The sequence below is a fragment of the Chlorocebus sabaeus genome, chromosome 8 (assembly GCF_047675955.1).
Source record: "Chlorocebus sabaeus isolate Y175 chromosome 8, mChlSab1.0.hap1, whole genome shotgun sequence".
In the NCBI taxonomy this organism is placed as follows: Eukaryota; Metazoa; Chordata; class Mammalia; order Primates; family Cercopithecidae; genus Chlorocebus; species Chlorocebus sabaeus.
In genome coordinates, this window is record NC_132911.1 from 65,723,162 (window position 1) to 65,747,078 (window position 23,917).

Here is a 23,917-nt window from a genome sequence, read left to right on the forward strand (position 1 = left end):
AGAGAGTCAAATCATCAGTGCAATCCCATTCACATTTGCTACGAAGAAAATTAAACACCTAGGAATACAACTTACAAGGGATATGAAGGACCTCTTCAAGGAGAACTACAAACCACTGCTCAACGAAGTAAGAGAGGACACAAACAAACGGAAAAACATTCCATGCTCATGGATAGGAAGAATAAATATGGTGAAAATGGCCATACTGCCCAAAGTAATTTATAGATTCAGTGCTATCCCCATCAAGGTACAATTGACTTTCTTCACAGCATTAGAAAAAACTACTTTAAATTTCATGTGGAACCGAAAAAGAGCCCATATAGCCAAGACAATCCTAAGCAAAAGGAAACAAAGCTTGGTGGTATCAGGCTACCTGACTTCAAACTATACTACAAGGCTATAGTAACCAAAACAGCATGGTACTGGTACCAAAACAGATACATAAACTAATGGAACAGAACAGAGACCACAGAAATAATACTACACATCTATAACCATCTGATCTTTAACAAACCTTACAAAAACAAGCAATGGGGAAAGGATTCCCTATCTAATAAATAGTGTTGGGAAAACTGGCAAGTCATATGCAGAAAACTGAAACAAGACTCTTTCCTTATACCTTATACGAAAATCAACTCAAGACGAATTAAAGACTTAAATGTAAGACCCAAAACCATAAAAACTCTAGAAGAAAACCTAGGCAATACCATTCAGGACATAGGCATGGGCAAAGACTTCATGACTAAAACACCAAAAGCAATGGCAACAAAAAAGAAAAGTGACAAGTAGGATCAAATTAAACTAAAGAGCTTCTGCGCAGCAAAAGAAACTATCATCAAAGTGAACAGGCAACCTACAGAATGGGAGAAAATTTTTGCAATCTACCCGTCTGACAAAGGGCTAATATCCAGAATCTACAATGAACATAAACAAATTTATAAGAAAAAAACAAACAACTCCATCAAAAAGTGGGTGAAGGATATGAACAGACACTTCTCAAAAGAAGACGTTTATGTGGCCAACAAACATATAAAATAAAGCTCATCATCACTGGTCATTAGAGAAATGCAAATCAAAACCAAAATGAGATACCATCTCATGCCAGTTAGAATGGTGATCATTAAAAAGTCACGAAACAACAGATTATAGAGAGGATGTGGAAAAATAGGAATGCTTTTACACTGTTGGTGGGAGTGTAAATTAGTTCAATCATTGTGGAAGACAGTGTGGTAATTCCTCAAGAATCTAGAACCAGAAATACCATTTGATCCAGCAATCCCATTACTGGGTATAACCCAAAGGATTATAAATAATTCTACTATAAAGACACATGCACACATATGTTTACTGCGGCACTGTTCACAATAGCAAAGACTTGGAACCAACCCAAATGCCTATCAATGATAGAATGGATAAAGAAAATGTGGCACATATACACCATGGAATGCTATGCAGCCACAAAAAAGGATGAGTTCATGTCCTTTGCAGAGATGTGGATGAAGGTAGAAACCATAATTCTCAGCAAACTAAAGCAGGAACAGAAAACCAAACACCACATGTTCTCACTCATAAGTAGGAGTTGAACAATGAGATCACATGGACACACGGAGGGCAACATCACACACTGGGGCCTGTCAGGAGTGGGGGCTAGGGGAGGGATAGCATTAGCAGAAATACCTAATGTAGATGATGGGTTGATGGGTGCAGCAAACCACCATGGCACGTATATACCTATGTAAGAAACCTGCATGTTCTGCACATGTATCCCAGAACTTAAAGTATAAAAACAAACAAACAAACAAACCCCCCCCCCAAAAAAACCAAACAAACCCTCCCATGGCTTCCCAGCACATGTAGAATAAAATCTGCAAGGCTACAGCCTCCTTGATCCTCCTTTCCCTGCCCCCAGCATGACCTTCTTTCTCTCCTCAGGCTTATGCCAAGATTGTTTTCCTGCCTCAAAGCCTTTGACTTGCTGCTTTCTCTTGCCTGGATTATCTCCTTCTAGTAATATAAACTCCTCACAACTCAGCCACATGTTGCCTCCCTAGAGAGACCTTTCCTGCCCAACTTGTCCAAAGTGCTGTCTGCCCCGTTACTTTCAATCACATTACCTGCAGCCAAAAAAATCTTAATAGGTACGCCCTTTATTCCATTACCTTTTCTTCTTTTCTTTACAGCATTTCTTATTAGGTAAGATGATCTAACATATTTATTCTTAATACTTTATAACATTCTTTAAGTATGTATTTATTTATAAAGACTTTCAGGGCTTTGCTCAAATGTCACCTCCTTGATGAGACCTTTCCCTACCACCTTTCATACCACATCAACCCCCTCACATGTCTACTAGCTGTTCCTTGTTTTCTTTATCCTCTGCTTAGCACTCAGCCCTAGTAAGCATATACATTGGACTTACTTGTCTTATGCATTATCTTCCCCTTTACAATGGAAACTCTGTAAGTGTTGGGGCTTTTAAAATATGTTCTAGTGATGGCTGTATCTCTAATGCTTACAACAGGGCCTGGCACATAGTGGGCTTTCACCAAATATTCTTTAAGTAATTAAAAAAAATCTTCCACTGGAATCCACAAGAATGTTCATTGTATTGTATTGTAATTATTTTTAAATTTTCTATATATTATGATGTTTTGACATCTTAAAAAACCTCTCTGGCTAGGGAGAGACTGTTCTGAGCTAGACAATTCTGAGATGGCCCGTGCTCAGACAGAAGCAAGCTTTTGATATGCAAACTATCCAATCCAGAGCCACGCCTCCTCTATTTTATTCATGTCAGGGCCAGGTACCACCCCTGTAGGCAAAAAGATGGCTGAAATTATTCAAACCAGCCAGTACTAAACTGTTCACCCTGCCCTACCTTGCCTTTTCCATGGAAACCTCAATAAAGGATGTGGTCAAACCTTCCCTTCTCTCTTGCCTACCATCCCCTGATCACCTTCAGTCTTTCCCATGTAGCCCTATGTGGCATGCTGGGCCTCCTGTCTCTAGGACTTGTGAGCATAATAAACTTTGCTTTTCCCTAATCCTGTCCTAGGAGACCTCTTGTAGCTGCACCTGACTAATCATCTCATAAAAGAATACAAAACAGACATTCCCAGGGCCTAAAACACTGACACGCAGTGAGTTTATGCAGTTACAGGTGAATGGGGACATGCTTCATGAAAGAAGTTGGAAACTAGAGAAAGCCAGATAAGAAAGGAGATGGTGGGAGATGAGGATAAACGTAGCTGCTAAGAAATAAGTCCGCTGGAAAAAACTATAGAAACAACAAAGTATGTTCCACTTTATATTTTAGAAAGGTCTTTCCTAAGCATACTTGCAACCTCCAGTTATAAAACTGAGAGTCTGAAAGCTCTGAGGAGCCTCAAGTGAACACTGTATGGTGGGATTAGATGGAATGGGACATGAGGGAATGGTAAAACAATGATGAAAGTGTTACTCTTTATTTTCTTTTCAAAACCAGAGAGAAGTCACATGGAGGAGGAGCAGAAAAAAATGTTACTAAATTCAGCAGCATGCAATAGTGATAATTAATTGTATTTCTTGCTTATGTATATACATGAGAAACTGATTCTGTATAGAAATTGGAAAGGGAAAATAGTAAGGAGTAAAAAATTCAATTACACAGAACACATAAACATCAAAAAAGTGTTCTAAGGAAAAGGGTCTCAGAATACCTGTGCTTTCCCATATCTTGCTCGTGGACTCTGTGGGTATTTGCGTACTAGTTCTTTGAATGCATTCACTGCTTCCTCAATTTTTCCCTGTTAGAAAGACAAAATAAAATAAATAAAATAAATTAAAATGCATAATCAATTAATGTTGTTATTTAATATTCAGCAAGTGATTTTGTCGGAATTTCCTAGATTCCATCCTGAGTGTAAAGATAGTTTTATCTGAGATTTTAAAAAAACCTATATTAAGGCAAACAGAAACCTAGTAATGAACATGTATTTACTTAATTTTAAAAAAGACAGACACCTGATAAATGATGTAATATGTGGTTTTGCTAAAGAAATTGAATTTTCCTTCAATGTATGTACAGGTTCTATCTGTGTTCTCAAAGAATACTGTATTAGTCTGTTTTCACACTGCTATAAAAAATACCCGAGACTGGATAATTAATATAGGAAAGAGGTTTAATTGAATCACAGTTCCACACAGCTGGGAAGGCCTGAGGAAACTTACAATCAAGGCAGAAGGCAAAGAAGAAGCAAGGATGTTCCTCACATGGTAACAAGAGAGAGAAGAGTGAGGAGTGAAGGAGGAAGAGTCCCTTATAAAACCATCAGATCTCATGAGAACTTACTATCATGAGAACAGCATAGGGGAAACTGCCCCCTTGATCCAATCACCTTCCACCAGGTATCTCCCTAGGCACATGGGGATTATGGGGATTACAATTTGAGATGGGATTTGGGTGGGGACACAGTGAAACCATGTAATTCCACCCCTGATCCTTCCCAAATCTCATGTCCTCACATTTCAAAACAGAATCATGCCTTTACAACCATCCCCCAAAGGCTTAACTCATTCCAGCATAAACCCAAAGTCCAAGTCCAAAGTCTCATCTGAGACCAGGCAAGTCCCTTCCACTTAGGAGCCTATAAAATCAAAAGCAAATCAGTTACTTCTAAGATACAATGGGGGTACAGGTATTAGATAAATACTCCCTTTCAAAATGGGAGAAATTGGCCAAAACAAAGGGACTTCAAGCTCCACGCAAGTCTGAAATCCAGTGTGGCTGTCATTAAATTTTAAAGCTCTGAAATCATCTCCTTTGACTTCATGTCTCACATCCAGGTCATGCTGATACAAGTGGTGGGCTCTCACAGTCTTGGGCAGCTCCACCCCTGCGGCTTTGCAGGATACAGCCTCCCTTCCAGCTGCATTCATGGGCTGGTGTAGGTGTCTGAGGCTTTTCCAGGCACACAGTACAAGCTGTCGATGGATCTACCATTCTGGGGTCTGTAGGATGGTGGCCCTCTTCCCACAATTCTACTAGGCAGTGCCCCAGTGGGGACTTTATATGGGGGCTCCAACCCCACATTTCCCTTCTCCACTGCCTTAGCAGAGGGTCTCCATGAGGGCTCCACCCATGCTGCAAATTCTGCTTGGACATCTGGGCAATTCAATACACATCCTCTGAAATCTAGGCAGAGCTTCCCAAACCTCAATTCTTGATTTCTGTGTACCTGCAGGCCCAGTATTGAAATCTGTGTTACTCTTCTATGGCCTCTGTGACAAACTATCACAAACTTGATAGCTTAAAACAAGAGAACTTTGTTCTCTTGCAGTTTTGCAGAAGAGATTTCCAGAATTAGTTTCTCTCAGCTGAAATCAAGATGGTGGCAGGGCTGTGTTCTCTCCAGAGGTTTTACGGGAATATTTGTCCTTGTCTATTCCCAGTTTTTCTTGATTTGTGGACAGATCACCCCAATATCTAATTCTGTCTTCATACTGCTTTCTTTCTCACCTGTGTGTGCTCCTTTTTATTTTGTTTACATCAAATTTCTCTCTGTCCCTCTCTTATGAGGAAACATGATTGCATTTAAGGCCCAACTGGATAATCCAGGATAATCTCTCTATCTCAATGTCCTTAATCACATCTGCAAAGGTCCTTTTCCCAAATAACATAACATTTACAGGTTCCAGACACATATCTTTTGGAGGTCTATTTTCAGCCTAGTATGCACCCCATGCAACTTAAATTGCAAATGTCAAAGCTATTTCAATGATAATTGTGCTAAATGTACTAATATCAGACTTAAAACATAAGAATAACAATGTTCATAACAAATTTGATAAGGTGTGATATTCCTGCTTGACTGTCAAGGTTGTTAAAATAATGGGATATTTTGGCTCTGTCTGTGGCATTCTTTGAATCCCTGCAAGACAGAGGCTGTGTGACTTTGCTGACGGGCCATCAGTCTTGCTTTCACTTCAGTTGGCTGGCAAAGTAAGTGTGTTTGCTTTTAGTCTGAAAGAATTTCCCTTCCCTAAGTTCTTGTATAGCTCCTAACACTGTTGTTCAATTCTTATTTAAAAACTCAATTGCAAGACACACAATGTTTGAAGAATTGCCTGAAAATTATCTGTTTCTCAACATAGCTTATAATGTTGTCCTAGGACCAAGACAGTTCATGGGAGAGACATGTATGTGGGCCACAATGTGTTGGCATGAGGCCAATGAGCTGTGCTGAAGGACAATGAAATACATTCCTGCAGCTGCATGGTAGAATAATCCACTGGTATGATGTCAGGGAGTGAGCAGGAAGTTTTGCATCCAACAGTATACCTTTTTTATGAAGATCTACAGCCAAATGTTTCTCTCTGGACTTGGAGCAGAACAGCTCTTCTGATGAACAATATTAATCTTATCTTCTGATTCTATTTTCCATGTTGTCCCTCGAGGAATTGTTGACTTCATTCCTAGCATAGTTTAGAGCCACTGGTGTGAACTTTCAGGTGTGTGATTACATTTTCTTTACTCCCTCCCCACCTTTTAAAAAAATCACTTACAATACTGTAATAATAAATGATTCCAACAAATAAGCAAATATATTTCAGTATATCATTTCAACCCCTTTTTCTAGAGGTAGGAAAGCATTTTAAACAATAAATATATATTTTTTAAAAATAGAGGATTGGAATATAATCTGATCTATACTTTTCTGGGGGGATAAAAAGTGAACACATACTTTCATGTAACACAGTCCTTGAGCCTGAGGCGTGAACTGAGGCTTCACTGGCTCTGTGTGGGGTGTGTGTTAGTTGGCCTCGGCTGGTCCAGCGCACTAAGGTGCATCCTCTGAATACTAGCCATAAAAACAACCCTAAAAGACTGAATTATGTTGATGAGTCAGTCAACAACACAGCTTCCTGTTGTTTCAGAAGCAAGAATTGTATATGTGGCTACTTCTTCCTCTTTTATTTCCCTGGTATAAATTCAAGATGCTCCTTGAGAAAAACGTAACTTCAAAGGAGCAACACTGCAGAATACTCCATAACTGTGCCCTCCTTTATCATTCATATAATTACATTAAAATCCTTCTCTAAAGCTGCTCACATGTTTTTTACACTGAAAGTTACCTGTGCAATAGGCACTCCCATTTTTATATATGACATTTAGTATAGAGAAAGTAGAGGTTGCCAAAGGAGGTGGCAGAAAAAAATTATTGCTTCAGTTCTATTAAGAAATACAAACTGACCACAAACAGTAGATGGCTTCACTTCATAAAGTTAAACAAGACAGTTAACTTTCTTGTTTACTATCAGAAAGTAGGAATCATTCCACGTGGTTAGATTTAAGGGGAGTGAACAATGACTTTGCTGCAATATTCTTTGGAGTTACTATATTTTTATTGGCAAACCTTGGCTTTGGAGTCTCACCTAATGGCAGTTCCAAAAGCCTTTACGCTCGTTGGTACACTTTCAATAAACATGCAGACGTACATTCTTGTCTCATTTTAGTTCCTAACGAGTGTTTTTATTGTTGTTTGTTTACTTAAGTCCGCTTGTTCCTTTTTTATTGCAGTCAATGTCTACTGATTACAAAGCCTAACAGGAAAACTAATGAACATTACAGAGTCTACATTCAAGTGCAGAGTAGAAAAACAAATTTTCGCCAAAAACAAGGAGATGATTAATTGAAGATATGATTAAATACATTATAATAAATATTTTTGCACCTGATAATTAGATGATATGACCAAGGTAAGGGAACAAGTAACTTAAATCCAGTTTCGATTTATTGTTTTCAAAATTGTAATATCTATAAAGAAATGCAAGTAATATTTCAAATATATTGATAAATTAAAACATAAATAAGTTACCCTAAAAACCTGGAGGTGCATGAGGTTAACCCTAAGTAAGAAGAATGTCTTCTTTTCTTGCATCAGGGAGCTATAAAATTAAAAACTTCCACTTCTATGACACTTGACAGTGTTGTTATTTTTAAAATGTGATTTATGGCTCACGCCTGTAATCCCAGCACTTTGGGAGGCTCAGATGGGTGTGTCACTTGAGGTCAGGAGTTCAAGACCAGCCTGGGCAACATAGTGAAACCCTGTCTCTAGTAAAAATACAAAAATTAGCCAGGCATGGTGGTGAGCACCTGTAATCCCAGCTACTCAGGAGGAGAACTGCTTAAACTCAGGAAGCAGAGGTTCCAGTTAGCTGAGATTGTGCCATTGCACTTCAGCCTGGGCAGAGGCTCTGTCCAAAAAAAAAAAAATTCTCATTTGATCTTTAAATTGATCTTTAAACAAGTCAATCAGAAGTAGAAAGAGTATTGATCATTCTCATATCTTTAAGAAAACGAACACCCAGAATGGCCAAGTGATTTCCCCAAAGTTACATAACTAGAATGTGATGGAGGTAGGCTGACACCCACATTGGCTGGCTTGAAGGAAAGTTCTATTTCTCTTTGGCCATGTGGTGGCAATTCTCTTCCATCTGATCCATTTCATGTGGAATGTTCACGTGCCTGGGGGAAAATCCACTCTATTCAACTGTTGTTTCTTTTACACTTCTTCTTTTTTAACAAATCAAGAGTAATGCCTGAGTTTATTTAACAACAAAACCATTGCACAAAAATATCAACCTACCCTTTTACGGAGTTTTTCTGCAGCATCAAGTTCAGCTTTAATAGTCTTATCAAATTTATTTAAAAGTTTAGGCTTCTTTTTCTTAACTGAAAGAAAAAAGAGATTTTTATTTTTAACTTTTTTTGGCTGGAAATAGCTATTAAGCATAACAATTTACAAGTAGTGGGAAACCTGATGTTGGTCTCTACCATAGACCTGCAGGAGAAGGCACACTGCAGGCTCGCCTTCCATTTTCCCCCCTAGATGATGTGATGAAGCCAGTGACTGCCCAGGAAGACAACACAGCCCTTACCTATCTGCTACTATGTGTTCCTGGGGGAGTGGGTGGATACTATACTGAAACTCTCCAGGATACTGGCTTGGTTTCTGGGATGTAAATGGTGGGTATGACTTCTAAACTCTCATCATCAACTTCTTGGCTATGTCCAAAAGATTGTTTAAAATAGTTTTTGAATATGTTCACAACTTTTTCTGATACAGATAAAGATGAAAATGGAAGGCTCCTCTCAAAGAAGTCAAGTAAAACAGAATTTCTTCGTTTAGCATTCAAGGCCCTTCCAGTGCATCCTGGACTGACCACCCAGCTATGTTCCATACTTCAGCCAAAATAGACTGCCCCATGTTCCCCAAATAAGCTCTTTGTGCCCTTCCTTTCTTCCTTCCTTCCTTCCTTCCTTCCTTCCTTCCTTCCTTCCTTCCTTCCTTCCTTCCTTCCTTCCTTCCTCATTCCCTCCCTCCCCTCCCTCCCTCCCCTCTCTCCCTCCCTTCCCCTCACCCTCCCTTCCCCTCACCCTCCCTCCCTCTCACTCTCCCTCTCTCCCTTCCTCCCTCTCTTCCTTTCTTCTTTCCTTCCTTTTTTCTTCTTCTTTTTTTCTTTTTAAACAGAGTCTTACTATGTCACCCAGGCTGGTCTTGAACTCCTGGCCTCAAGCGATCCTCCTGTCTTGGCCTCCCAAGGTGCTGGGATTATAGGCATGAGCCACTGTGCCCAACCCGTGCTATTTCTTATGCTACCACATTTAAATAAATAGCCTGTGCTTTATCTTCTTCTGTGAAAAAAGTGCCTATCTTTCAACAATGAGCTCAAAACCACACTCCTTATAAAGTTTCTCCTGAAGTCACCCACACAGTACTTAGTCCCCTGCTCCGCTGTGTGTGTCCTTAAGTCCACTGCACCCTGCATATCTCTGTTTTGTGGTCCTTGCCACTAGGGGTTTTGTTATAATCCTTCATGCACTTATCTTAGTCCTAACTCTTGCAGGGTGGTACCATGTCTTAAATGCAGGCTGAATCCATTTATGCTTACTTAGCAAACAGTTTTTGGCTCTGTGCACAACCTCAGCACCCAGCAAACAGGAGCCCTCCTCCCGAAGGCAAGGCACACCCAGCAGGTGAGAGGGCCAGTCCTGCTGGTGCACAACTGGCAGTGCCTGCAGAGTGGATGGATGCAGAGCACTTCTTGGAAGCCCCAAGTGACAAGCGTGGAAGCTTGAAGGGTAAGTACAATGTTCTGGAGAAGAGGAGTGGTGGCAGGGAAGGGGGCAAAGCGGGATAGAGAAGAATTAAAACAATCAGAAGAGAACTTCCTCAATATTCTGACAATAAACCTACACACGTAATAGCTTCTTCCCTATCTTGTCACAAAGGAAGAGGGACTCTTCTTTCTAAGGTCCCCTCCCCGCCAACACACACACCTGTCCTGTGCCTTCTGAATGTCTCCTCACTCTCTTGATCTCTCATGTGCCCCCGATGGGAATTTAATAATGCATTATATAACGCCAAAATTTCTGCCATCTAACAGCAAACAAATAAACCAAGACAAACCTCAGCCTACCCTCCTCTACTTGCCACGCTCCCTCCCCTCCCCTCGGGGGGCACCTCTTTGTCATCTTTCCTGTCAGCACTTTGGCTTCCTCACCCACCACATGGGCAGAAGCAAGTCTTCCAGAGGAGGGAGGGCTGTGGGGTTAAGCATCAGATGGCAGGGGTCTGAGTCCCAGCTCTGTCACCTCCAAGCTCTGTGACCTAAGCCAAGCTGGCACTAAACTTTTCTGGGTCTCACCTACCCCCTCTATAATATAGTATGTGAAGCATTTAACACAGTGCCTGGCATACAGTAAGTGCTCAGTACCTGAGAGCTATTATAATAATGGCTATGGCTTTCTGCACATCTATTTGTTCTATTTCTTCCTATTTTACCTGGCCCCTCTGCAGCATTTGACATGGTTGATGCCCTTCTCCTTCCTAGATGATCCCTTTCCTTGACTTTTATGTTGCCCACTCTCACAGTTTTCCTCCTCATTCTCTAGACTCTTGAATTTCTCTTTCTTGCCTCTGTAACTTCTTCTCTTTGCTGCTCCTTGAGATGTTATATTCTTCAGGGTCAGTCTTCAGTCTCTTTAGCAGCTTTAACTATTTAATTTTCCAGCTGAGCTACAAATCAACTAGTTCATTTTCTCTTGCATCATGAAAATTACAAATCCAATCACCTACTGATACATGCCTCAAACTCAGTAAATAAAAATTATAATTTGTGATTCCTCACACATCTATTCTTTTTCATATTGACTTTATTGCAGAGAATGACACCTGGTTGTCCAAATCAGAAACTTGGTTATAAAAGGCAACCAAATTAAGGGCAAAGAAGAACACATGGAATCATCCTAAGGAAGATGGAATGGAATCACTACTATCTTTTTAGCACTCACTCTGCACCAGTCAACGGGCCACCACTATACCTAGATATCTTTTATTTTCTCAACTTCCTGAATACAGGGAATTTAACTACATGGATAAGACCACTGAGGCTCCAAAAGGGTTAGTTACTTTGACCCCTCCCCTCTCTCATCCACATGGAAAGAAGGGGATACTTATTTCTTGTTTCTGAAGAAGAGGGAAGATTCTCCAAACCCCTTAGTCTCCTACTTCTCCCTACAGGGGAAGTGATGTGACTTAATCCACTTGCTGAGTTGGTGGAAGGAACTTGAAGTTCAGTTTCACTCCTTCCCAACCTCTCAAGAGCGTACATGCTGAGCTGAGCTGAGCTGACCTTCTGAGAGCATTCGTGCTGAGCAGAGCTGTGAGAGAGGCTCTCACATGGAAGAACTACGGCTGCTCCATGCTGTGTGGAGCGGTGGGTATGTCCAATTCTGGGGCTCAGTATTAAGAAATCTGTTATTCCTGATTATCCAAACCCCACCTTTCAATTCAACTTTCATTAAGTAATAAAGCTGACACTCTGATCACCTTTTAATTACTTATGCATTTGTGAAAAATTCTATTATATTTATTCGACCTTCCTCCTCTCTCCTCCCAGAAACCCTAATCCCTATATTGTTGAAAGCTATATGTGTCGAAGGCAGAGACTGAAAAAATAGTGAATAATGAGCTTTAAACTGCATGCCATTATATGTTACCATATATGCTGACATGGAAAATGAATAGACATTTCACTGTGACACAGATTGATGGTGGTAGGAGCTCATGCCTTGTCATCTCAGCACAGACTTATGTCTCCCAATTGTTCATTTTGCTTTTGTAGAAGTGTCTATCAACAGAATGACAGTGAGACTTCCAGGAAAGCCTGGTGTGCACCTGAGTAGACAGTTTCACTGTGGGCATCGCTGGTTTCTCCAACATGTCTCTTGTGTTATAAAATTCAAGTTAAAATGATATTTATTTATAAGAAACTAAAAACTGGCAGTTTAGGACATCCAAAACAGTCAGCAGCAAAATTACATGTTTGTTAATGAGCAATGCTGTATCTTAGTGTCACAATATTTCAATAACAGCACTAAAATAGACAAAATATTAAAAATCTCACAGCATGTCACCATGTTCTGTCTTTTCATATATCTTCATATTTGATAGTTTCTAACTATTGAACCTCTCTTTGAAATTCAAATTTTATCCTGACTATTTTTAAGTACACAGAAAGCCTGAGGCAATTTTCCAACTGTTAGAAACCACAGACAAACTCTTTCTTCTCATTCTGGGGAGGCACATGTTCTAGCTATAGAAATAATGAGTCCTCATTCAGGTTGGTGACAGGACTCTGGCGAACTCTCTCCAGCACTCTGGGCCTCAGCTTTCTCACCTACAAATGGGTGATGTGGGCTGCTTCTCTTAAGGTCTCTTTGAACTGAAAAGGCCTGTGCTTCTAATTTTCTGTATTTAAATTATGTTCATAATCTTTTGAAGTACACCTATATGGTACTAGAAAGAATTATTAATTTTTTTGAATTTGGATCTTTCAAAATGGTTTAAGAGAAAGCTATCTATGCTATATATAAATTAAAGTTTGTTTGTTTGATTGTTTTAAATCACTGCCATTACAAGTGGTTGGCCCTTTTTCAAAAGCACAAAGAAGAAAAGAAAAAGGAACACTTACATTTCAAATCCTTACTTCCCTTGCCATGCTGTGGTTGAAATATTAAGAGCAAATAAAATGGAAAAGAAGGAAAATAAAAGGATAGCTGAAGGCAGGAGGAAAACACTAGTGATGTATTTGTAGATATAAAAATTATGCTGACTCCTTTTCCTTTCCACTTAGTTCACGGAAGTTGTTTTTATACCACAGTCCATGGGGAGAAGTTGATCATCAATAAAAACAGACACAGAATCTTCATATTACTCTATGTCCTATACCCATTCCACTGAAAACAGTGAAGAAAACAGCAATTTCTGCTACAAGTTATACTGAAAAGCAACAATTTCCTAACTAGTCTCCCTGACTCCAGTCTGTTCCTATGTTCTACCTTGTTCTCAAGTTCTTTCTGAAACACAATTTATTCATGTCATTACATTGCTGAAAACACATCCATAGATCCCCAGAACATAAGAAACAGAAATTAAACTCACTGGGATGCCCTCCTAGCAATTCTGCTCCTAATTATGGACTCAAGAAAAATGAAAACATAAATCATGAAGACATACACAAAAACTTGTATGCAAATATTCACCACAGGGTTGTTCACAACAGCCCAAAGTAGAGAAAACCCAATGTCCATCAACTGGTGAATGAAAACAATCTGTGGTATATCCATACAATGAAATACTACTCAGCAATAACACCAGTACCTGCAACAATATGGATGAATTTCAAATGCATTATGTTAAGTGAAAGTGGCCTAGTCCAAAAGACTACTGACTAATTCCATTTAGATAGCATCCTAGAAATCTGAAAACTGTAGTAACAGAAAACAGGTAAGTGGCTTCAGAGGCTGGGTGGGAAAAGGGGATAACTACAAAGGGCACAAAATAATTTGGGGGGTTGCAAAGTTCTATATGTTAGTTGTGGTGGATAAACTGCATCTAGATGTATATACATAAGCCAAAACTCATAGAATGCACACTATAAAAGGTAAATTTTACTGTATGTAAATTACTTCTTAATGAACCTGACTTATAACAAAAAATGTCACAAGGCAAAGATAAGCTCCATGATTCTCAGTGAAGATTCTTACTATGTAGGTGTAATAATATGAAAAACTCTTGGGAATAAAAACAGCATCCTTTTCAAAAATGAAATTCAATTTAGTTTGAAACTCTCCAAAAATCTGTTGGGAGGCAATTCACTCACCCATGTTTAAGACACACTTACCTTCACAAAAAAAGGAAAAAACCCAACATGTGAATCTAGACCTAGCTAGGCCCTCAATTACATTGGAATATTTTTTTTTGTATTTAACATCCCAGCTACCTTTTCTACTCCAGACTATCCTCTTCCTTCCCAGTCACCAGCCTTCCAAGCACCCTACTCTTGAACTACATCAAAACACTGGCCGTTCCTCAGCGTGTCACTCTGCCCACAGTGGAGGAAGACTTAGGACTGTGGATTAGAGCCCATCTTGTTCATCGACTTGTTTATTCACTCAAGAATTTGTTAAAATGCCTATTTTCCAAAAACTGTGTGAGGTTCTGAGAATTCAACAGGATCTTTCTTAAGGAGGTTGTAGTCTTTTGGGGAAGACATAACTGAATAATTAGTAGTTAGAGGAATGTGTGCAATTATAAGGGTGAATGAGGAGTGCTACTAACTGTTTGGAAGGGGAGCCTTCTTGGAAGGGGAAACTAAAAACTTCTGTATACCCAGGGAGAGGAAGCATTCTGGGCAGAGGAGAGAGTATTTATTTTGTAACTCAATCACAATCAGGAACTTGAATCTTTATTATTAGGTTGTTTTTGTTTGTTTGTTTTGTTTTGTTTTTAATGTGAAAGGCTAAAATTCCTCTCCTGGTTGGATGCTAGGGTTTGGTGCCACAACATAAATTTTCTTACAATAAAAATCTGAGCTTTCTAGAATTTTGGAAAGCTGAAGGTATAGATATTGCTCAGGGATCCCAGACACTGACTTGCTTTCTCCGCATGTCTGAGGAAGGAACTTTATTGATGCTGAGCCTGCTTCAAGGGCCAGTAGAGTCCAAACAGAGTGCTCTGGGAGTATAAAGTTTTTTCAAGAGAGGATATACATACTGACTACAAAAGAGCAGTGGCATAGCAAGAACTGGGCTTTTGAAAACATGCAAGACAGAGAGTGGAAAACTGTGGCTCCCATCTGCACCAATGAAGGACTCTAGATGGCCAGGGAAGCCATGCAAAGGGACATAGCATCTGCCCTGGGCTGCCATTTTGCTTCTGATACAATTTTTTATGGCTAATTAAATAAGGACCTTAATTTAACTCTCCCTCTGTGTGTTTGCATGTGTGTGTGTGTGTGTGTGTGTGTGTATGAATTTCTCCTACCAGCCCGTCTGAAATGCTATACTTATTCAAGGAAAATAATGTGCACCTTGAGCTCTTGCACAGTTGCATTTCTTTGAACCAGCTTTCGCCTTTCACAAATTGGCCCCTAATCTCCATTTTCCTCTTCTATTAATTTCCTTTCTATAGACTCTCGAATATGGCATGAACATTGACACTTCTGTGATTTTTCTCATGGTGTTTTATCTTCCTGGAAAACCCTTTCCTTTATTTCTACCAAAGAATATTCTATATTTTAACTGTTGAGACCTAGTTTAAATGTCATTTCCTCTATCAAGTCTAAGGCATCTTTAGGCGGAAAAGAATCTCTCCTATGGTCATATAACATTCTATTACTATTACTACTGTGTTCATTACTATTTCTAGAAATAGTAAACTCTTCAGGCTGTGTTTATGCTGTCAGTATATACACAGTGCTCGCTCAAAATCTCCCCCCCTCACTCTCACCTTCCTCTTGCTGGAACACGCGTGCGCACACACACATAAACACACACACACACACACACAGAGGGAGAGTTAAATTAAGGTCCTTATTTAATCCCCTTGCTGGATTGTTAATTTCTGAACTGTGTTACTTACAATTTACTTCCAGCATTTGACACACGGCCTGTCCTATAGGAAATCCTCAACATATTTTCATGTTTCTAAAGGCATGAATGCATGCAGGCATGAATGAATCAAGACATTCTAGAAGGGGATATGGCAATGTCGATTTGTAATTGGGCATATCAGCTGTCTTTAAAAAAATCAGAAAATTATAAACAACCATGACAGAAAATGACCTGAGAGTTGCTTGCTTTATAAAGAGTTCAAATCCAAAAAGTTTCAATAGACAATAATGGAGGCGCCCGAAGAGGAAGATTAAAAAAAAAAAAAAAAAAAAAAGAAGCAAGATCCTTGTACTATAATCCCCACTGAAGATCTTGTAGGGAACACTGACATTTATTCTACATCTTATTCCATGTAGGTTTTTCAGTATATTGAGCAAATGGGGACACACATGGCAGAATACAAGGCACAACTAACAGTAAATTCTTGGATTGCAAGGTCCCGCTAATTTTAGAATAACAAAACCTTCCCAAAGCAGCTTGCTCTTATGTTCTGAGTCACTGCTTAATGCTTCAGCAATTCTGTGCTGATAATAATAACTGACATTTATTGATCACTTAAGCCTTCTAGACATGTGTGACTCACCCAAGCTGCACAAACTGTAAACAGTAGGCACCAAGACTGAAGCTTGGGGTTGTCTCCAGTAGACTCCAATGTCTGTACTCTTAATCATTTTGCTGTATCTTTGGCATCTGGCCCAGAAGTCAAGAAACTAAGGTGTTCCTAAGAGTTTTAAGGGTGATGACACAGTGGAATTAAGTATTAGTATAAGTATTATTTGTGTAAAGGAAGTAGTTGAACTTTGTATTACTTGTCTGTAAGGATAAACGCAGTTAAATAACTATAGTAATTTTCCTTCATTTTGTGTATCAAGATGTAGCATTTAGACATTACACAGACACATCCTGGCTTGGTAGAAGGACCACAGAGTACAAGCCCAGAGGCCAGTCTGTGAGCCTCAGTTCCGCTACTTCTGAGGCAGCTTGCTTAATTTTGTTGAGCCTTGGTTTTTTTCATCCATGAAATGGGGAGAATATCTGACCTTCCTACTACTGTAAAGGAAAGTCATGGAGCATAAAACATCATATAAATGTTAATTATGACTTTCATCTATAGTATCTTATTTTTAGTTACTTTAAAATTCTGTTCTTCTTAAATGGGAAATGTTCCTGACTCTTTTAAATAAATATTTAAGCAGCTAATTTTTTAAAAAGATCAGATTTTTTCTATGATCAGACATTTCCCTGGCAGAGATTTTGGGCAACTAATAACTTTATCACACTACACCTGTATTCAGTTTGGATTTTGAGTCAACAAAGGATTAAAGAGCTTTGAGGTCATGCTAAACTTCCCCTGCTTCCCAAACTCTAGTACATATTTTTAAGCAGGATCACATAAAACATTAAATACTGCTTTTGGCTATGGTTATCTAAAGGTGGAATTTGATGAAAAATAATCTAAAAAGCAAAACAATTTAAGGGAAGGAAAAGTAAGACTAAAATAAGATATTAAAGAAAAAGGTGCTCATATCTGACTAAGATGTGGTGTGAAGCTTCAAAGTCATCATATAAAGCAACCTTACTGCAATATTATTCATAGCAATTAACAGTTAACCCAAGATAGGATCCCTGCTTATTTTAATCTTCCTTTATTAGAATTAGAAGTTAATTCTGCTTTTCTTTTTAAAATCACCGACAGATTTCAATAAAAGAAACATCACTCTACATTTGTCTGACAGTGAGGTAAAGCTCTAAATTAAGGCAAAGGGTAAAAAAGAAGAAAACATGCAAGAATTCAAGAATCCCATGTTAGAATTTTTGATGAAATGCTATCTGCTAATCACAGGAAAAGCAACCCTGAATCTATGAGTGTTCCTACAGGCGGGGGACGTGCGTAGGAGCCCTCAGTTATTTTCTCTTTCATTTAAAAGTGGGAATTGTGCAAGGTATTCCCTACTGCGATGCCTCACACTGGGGTCTGAAATAAATCTGCTCTCATGTTGAGAGAGAGACATGCTATTTGCTGTTGAGAAACCCAATATGTAGACAGCCATGGAGGTGCTTCTGGCAGGAGCCTTTGTTTGTATTATCACCATGTGAGAAAGAAAAGCTAATGTGTTTGATCCAAAAAGAGCCCCTTCCGAGGCTTTTTTCTCTAACGCTATCTACTCTATAGGTATTACCAGAAGAAGCAGTAAATTTGGGCAACTCTTGAAAGACACTCTTACCAAGGATGGCACACCCTTTCTTGCCTCCTACAGCTAAGAATAATGGACTTCTGCTTTTTTTTCAGAATTAAATATCAACTATATACTAGCAGGAGGTCAATATTCAAAGCTTAAACCAAACAGTTAACAAATATTTTTCACGGAGAGATGCTAACTAATACAACCCAGTAAACAGTATATAAAGGGCAATTGTTTTCATCTGCTCCCACTACTGAAATAATGTGAGATTCTGCTGGGAGCATTCAATGGAGACAGCAAAAGTATTCCAGGTTATTACATGTAGTTGGCTGTCTCCCCATAGGGTTATTTTTATAAATTATACATCACTTCCCTTCTAGAGTAATAATCCTTTAACAGATGTGACCCCATATGTTAAATTAGAAATTTTAGAGACGCTAAGTGATGTGTTTTCTAGACATAACAGAAAGCCCTTCAGTGCCAAAGCAGTCCGCAGCCTCACCAGCAGCAGTGCCAGACACTGAATTTTATCCCCACACACACTGTTCCATGAGAGAATAGCCACCTTCCTCAAATGTTATTTTAGATAAAATTCTAATAATCTTGGTGTTCCGTTTCTCTAGCCCTTAAGTTATTACAGGTAACAAGCTAACAAGATGGAGTGAGGGTTGTTTGAAGCAGGTATATACTCAGCAGCAGATACAAGCTGACAGACTGAAAGTAAGAAAGTCAGAAATCAGAAATAAACCTGAAATAAACCCAGCTCAAATAGCACTGCAACATGGGTTAAACTGTATAGACATAAATGATGTCAAACACTTCAACAGTCCCCAAAAGCATCACTGCATGGTATTGTAACTGATGTTCATTAAAATAAGAATTATAGTCTCCAGTCACCAAGGAATGTTAAATTATTTGCACAACACATTTTTAAAATGGGGAATTGATTTAAAAATACTTTAGAAAATATCACCTGAATTTATTACTTTTGCTTAAATGATGCTTAAAGTTATCTAACATCATCTTTAAATAACTGTTGCTATGAAATACTGATTTCCCAGTGATGTCAAATGAAATAATAATTTCTCAGCCCAGCTTGCATCAGTGTCTCCTAAAGGGCCTGAAACAAAACAGATGTTCCCAAACCCCAATACCAAAACAATTGCTACAGGTGATTTTGCTCTGCAACATTTCAGCTATATGTAAAGATTAGTACAGGAATCCCCTTTTATCCATGGTTTTGCTTTACACAGTGTCAGTTACACATGATCTACAATAGTCCAAAAATAGCTAAGTACCATACAATAAGGTATTTTGAGAGGGAGACCACATTCTCATAACTTCTATTACAGTATATTATTATAATGTTTCTATTTTATTATCAGTTATTGTTGTTAGTCTGTCACTGTGACTAATTTATAGATTAAGTTTTGTCATAGTATGTATGTATAGGAAAAAATGTAGTATATATAGGTGTGGTGTTATCCACAGTTTCAGGTATCCACCAAGGGGTCTTGGAATGTATCCTGTATGGACAAGGGGGCACTATTGTATATATTATATGAATGATTAATTTCAGTATTTTTAAGCCTATGTCTGATACTGTCTTATTTTTCTTTTGATTGTTTAGATGTCAACGGGATCTATATGTTTGACTGATGTTTGTTCAGAACTCATATTGACTAGCTTTCATTATTATAACTTTTAAGAAAGAAATTACATGGAATTCATAATTTTTAGATATCATCTGAGATTTCACCAAAATAGAGTGCATATCTTTAAATACAACTTGAAAATCACAATGAGAGAAACCCCAAGAGTGTCTTTAGAGTTTCTCCATGTGCTATGAGAGTGAAAACCTGACATCACAAAATTGATTAACCTTGCTTTATAGTAGCGGTGGTAGGCATGATAGGATGACCACAAACTTTCAACAAATAACCCAACTGTGAAGATCCTGGTCTCCGGGGAGTAAGAAATAGTTAAGTTTACTGGAGCAATAGCAGGATGATGAAGTGACAAACTATCTCTGATATATTGCCCAACAGAGAGAATACATGTTTCAATGGGAGGTTTCTCATTACAGCCAAATGAGATTATAGATCAGTAACAGAGATGTAAATCTATTATTTATTGAAAAACAAAGCCATTGCCTTTCTGAAAGAGAGTTAGTGAAAAATAACAATAAAGAAGAGGAGGATGTTATCTTCAAATACTAAGGTTGAGAGTAAACTTAGTAACATTTCTAAATATTTCCATACTATATATGAAATGATGGCTTGCAAGAAACTGTATATCAGGTAATAAAGGTCAGTGATCTCTGAGAGATAGGGATCACATTTCTCAAACCAGTGATGAAAGAAAGATCACAAAAGCAGACAGAGAGAATAGACATGTCACACACAGGGAAATAAAAATAAGAATGGAATGGCCTGGATGCACCATCAGGAAGCCCAATGATAAGCCTGCCCCATCCGCTGCCATTAGCACCTGCCATTCAGGGGCCTAAAAAGCAGGGCCACCTGGTTTACTGCCATAGCTGTTGGCACCTAAGCGTATCATCTGGAAGCTTGGGAATCGGCCCACTCAGCCTGTCACAGCAGGCACCCATGCATGCTGTCTGGGGGTCTGAAGATAGATCCACCCCACCCACCCCCACTGTCGTGGATACCCCACTGTGCCATCTGGATGTGTAAGGATTGCCCCCTGCCCCACCCCTCAATGCAGCCTGCACTCATGTGCACTGTCAGGCAGTGTGAGAACAAGCCTGTCCTACCTGGCACCACTCCTGCTACTCCCTGTGCATGTTGTCTGGGAACCTGGAGATTGGCTCACATGGCCCGCCACCACCAATGCTTACACACATATTACAGGGGTCTAGGGACTGACTTACCCCATCTGCCACCACTGGCACCTGTGCATGCCTTCCAGAGGCCTGAGGATGGGCCCAGCCAGCCTGCTACCACTACTGCAAGCAACCACTTGTACACCCTACCTGGGGACCTAGGTACCTGTGCATGCCACTTGAGAGCCTGAGGGTTGGCCTGCCACTGCTACTGCCATGGCCAATACCATACATGCTGCCTAGGTGCCTGAGGACCTGCCTGTCCACTGCAGCCACTGCTGGCAGCCAAGTAAGCCTTCTGAAGTCCCAAAGGTCCGCTCTCCTGGAACCACTACCATCAGTGCCCATGTACACTGCCTAGAGGCCCACAGACAGGCATGCCCAAGGACCAGACCACCTGACATCCTAATCCCCAGTAGAGCCTCATCACAGCCTCCACTAAAATTCACAGCCTAAACCACTGAGGAAATCATAGATACCACTGATGCTGAACACAGCCAAGGAAATCATACTGAGACTACACTACTGTGCCAGACCAGAAACAAAGACAAACTGTCCTACACAACCAGCATTATAGATATTTCTACAGAAAAAAGTCTTTCCTATGAAAGCCAACTCATAAAATTGGAAGAAGTGACTGTTATGCCAAATGCACAGATATCAAAGGTAAGGACACATGAAGATAAAAAAAGGAAGAAGACATGAGACTTCCAAGGGAACACAATAATTTTCCAGCAACAGCTGCTGATGAAAAGGAAATTATGAAATATCAGAAAAAGAATCAGAATAATATATCATTATTATTCTATTATAATAATAATATATCTCACTAAAGAAACTCAGTGAGATATAACAGAGATAAATAATACAAAAAATTAAGAAAATAATTTATGATCTGAAAGAAAAATTCAGTAGAGAGATATCATTTAAAAGAACTGAAACCATAACTAAAGAATTCAATGAGTGAAATTAAAAATAAAATCAAGACCATCAACAATAGACTAGATTGAGCAGAAGGAAAATTTCAGAACCAGAGGATAGATCACTTGAAATAATCCAGTCAGTGAAAAAAAAAAAAAAAAAAAAAAAAAAAAGAATGAAGGGGCCAGGCATGGTGGCTCATGCCTATAATCCCAGCACTTTGGAAGGCTGAGGCATATGCATCTCTTGAGCTCAGGAGTTCAAGATCAGTGTGGGCAACATGGCAGGACCCTCTCTCAAGAAAAGAAAAGAAAAGAAAAGAAAAGAAAAGAAAAGAAAAGAAAGATTACATAATATATGTGACACTATAAATCAACCAAATAACCAAGTGTCCTAATTTATCGATATGAACAAAGGCAAAGAAAACTTATTTAATGAAATAATAGCTTTCAAACTTCTCAAAGCTTGCAAGAAATATAGACATCCAAATATGGGAAGCTCAAAGATCACCAAATAAATTCAACCAAAATGGTCTTCTCCAAGTTACATTATAGTAAAACTGTCAAAAGTCAAAGACAAAGAGAAAACTATAAAAACAGCAAAATAATCAAGTCATTTAAAACGGAATTCCCATTAGAATAACAGCATATTTCTCAGCAGAAACCATTCAGGCCAGAAAAGAATAAAATGACACTTTCAAAGAGCCAAAAGAAAAAACAAAAATTGCCAGCTAAGATACCAGATCCAGCAAAGCTACCCTTCAAAAATGAAGAGAAATAAAGTCTTTCAAAAGCAAAAATGGAGAGAATTCATCACCACTAAGCCAGCCCTACAAGAAATGCTTAAGGGAGTCCTATATCTGGAAGGAAAAGGACAATAGCTGCCATCATGAAAACACACCAAAGTATAAACAAAGTATAAAACTCACTAGTAGAGCAGACACACAAATAAGAAAACAAGAGCCAAATGTTACAACTACAGAAAACTACCAAACTGCATGATAAACAATAGAGGATAAAGGAACAAAAGATCTACAACAACAACAACAACAAAGAAAACAAAAAAACAATTAACAAAATGACAGGAATAAGTCCTCACCTATCAATAGTAACCTGGAATGTAAACAAACTAAATTCTTACTTAAAAGATATAATCTGGGTAAATTGATAAAAACACATACCACAACTATATGCTGCCTACAAGAAACTCATTTCACCTGAAACACATACAAACTCAAAGTGAAAAGACAGAAAAAGATATGCAGAAAAAGATATGCAGGCAAATAGAAACCAAAAGTGAACAGGAGTAGCTATTTTATTATCAAGTAAAACAAACTTTACAAGAAAAACTATAAAAAAGAGACAAAGAAGGCCATTATATAATGATAAAGGGATCAATTCTGCAAGGGGACATAACAATTCCAAATATATATGCATCCAGATATATAAAGCAAATATTATTATCTCTAAAGGAAGAGACAGACTCTAACACAATAATAGTTGGCAAGTTCAACACCCCTATCTCAGTATTGGATAGATCGGCTAGACAGAAAACCAACAAAATAAACATTGGATTTAAACTTCACTTTTAGAGCAAATGGACTTAACGGACATTTACATGCCCAGAGCATCATATCCAATAGCTACAGAATACACACTCTTCTTGTTAGCACATGGAACATTCTCCATGATAGACCATATGTTAGGCCACAGAACATGTCTTGACAAATTTTTAAAAATTGAAAGTATATCAGGTATCTTCCAGAACACAATGAAATAAAACTAAAAATGCAGTAAGGAGAGAAACTTTGGAAATTTTACAAATATATGGAAATTAAACAACATGCTCCTGAATGACCACTGAGTCAATGAAAAAATTAAGAAGAAAATTTTTTAAAAACTACTTGAAGCAAACGAAATAGAAACACGACATACCAAAACCCATGAGATACAGTAGTGCTAAGAA

General features: G+C 38.7%; 1 protein-coding gene across 13 annotated transcripts in view; it reads right to left on the minus strand.

The window, feature by feature from the left end:
* The window catches only part of ASPH (aspartate beta-hydroxylase), a 221,683-nt gene that overhangs the window by 71,633 nt on the left and 126,133 nt on the right, over nt 1-23,917 (minus strand). For all 13 annotated transcript variants that reach the window (XM_073018113.1, XM_008000726.3, XM_073018111.1 and 10 more), the window contains 2 exons: nt 8,631-8,716; nt 3,699-3,785 (listed from right to left, as the gene is read on the minus strand). In XM_073018113.1, coding sequence (XP_072874214.1) covers nt 3,699-3,785; nt 8,631-8,716 — 173 coding nt within the window. The remainder of the gene's footprint in view (nt 1-3,698; nt 3,786-8,630; nt 8,717-23,917) is intronic.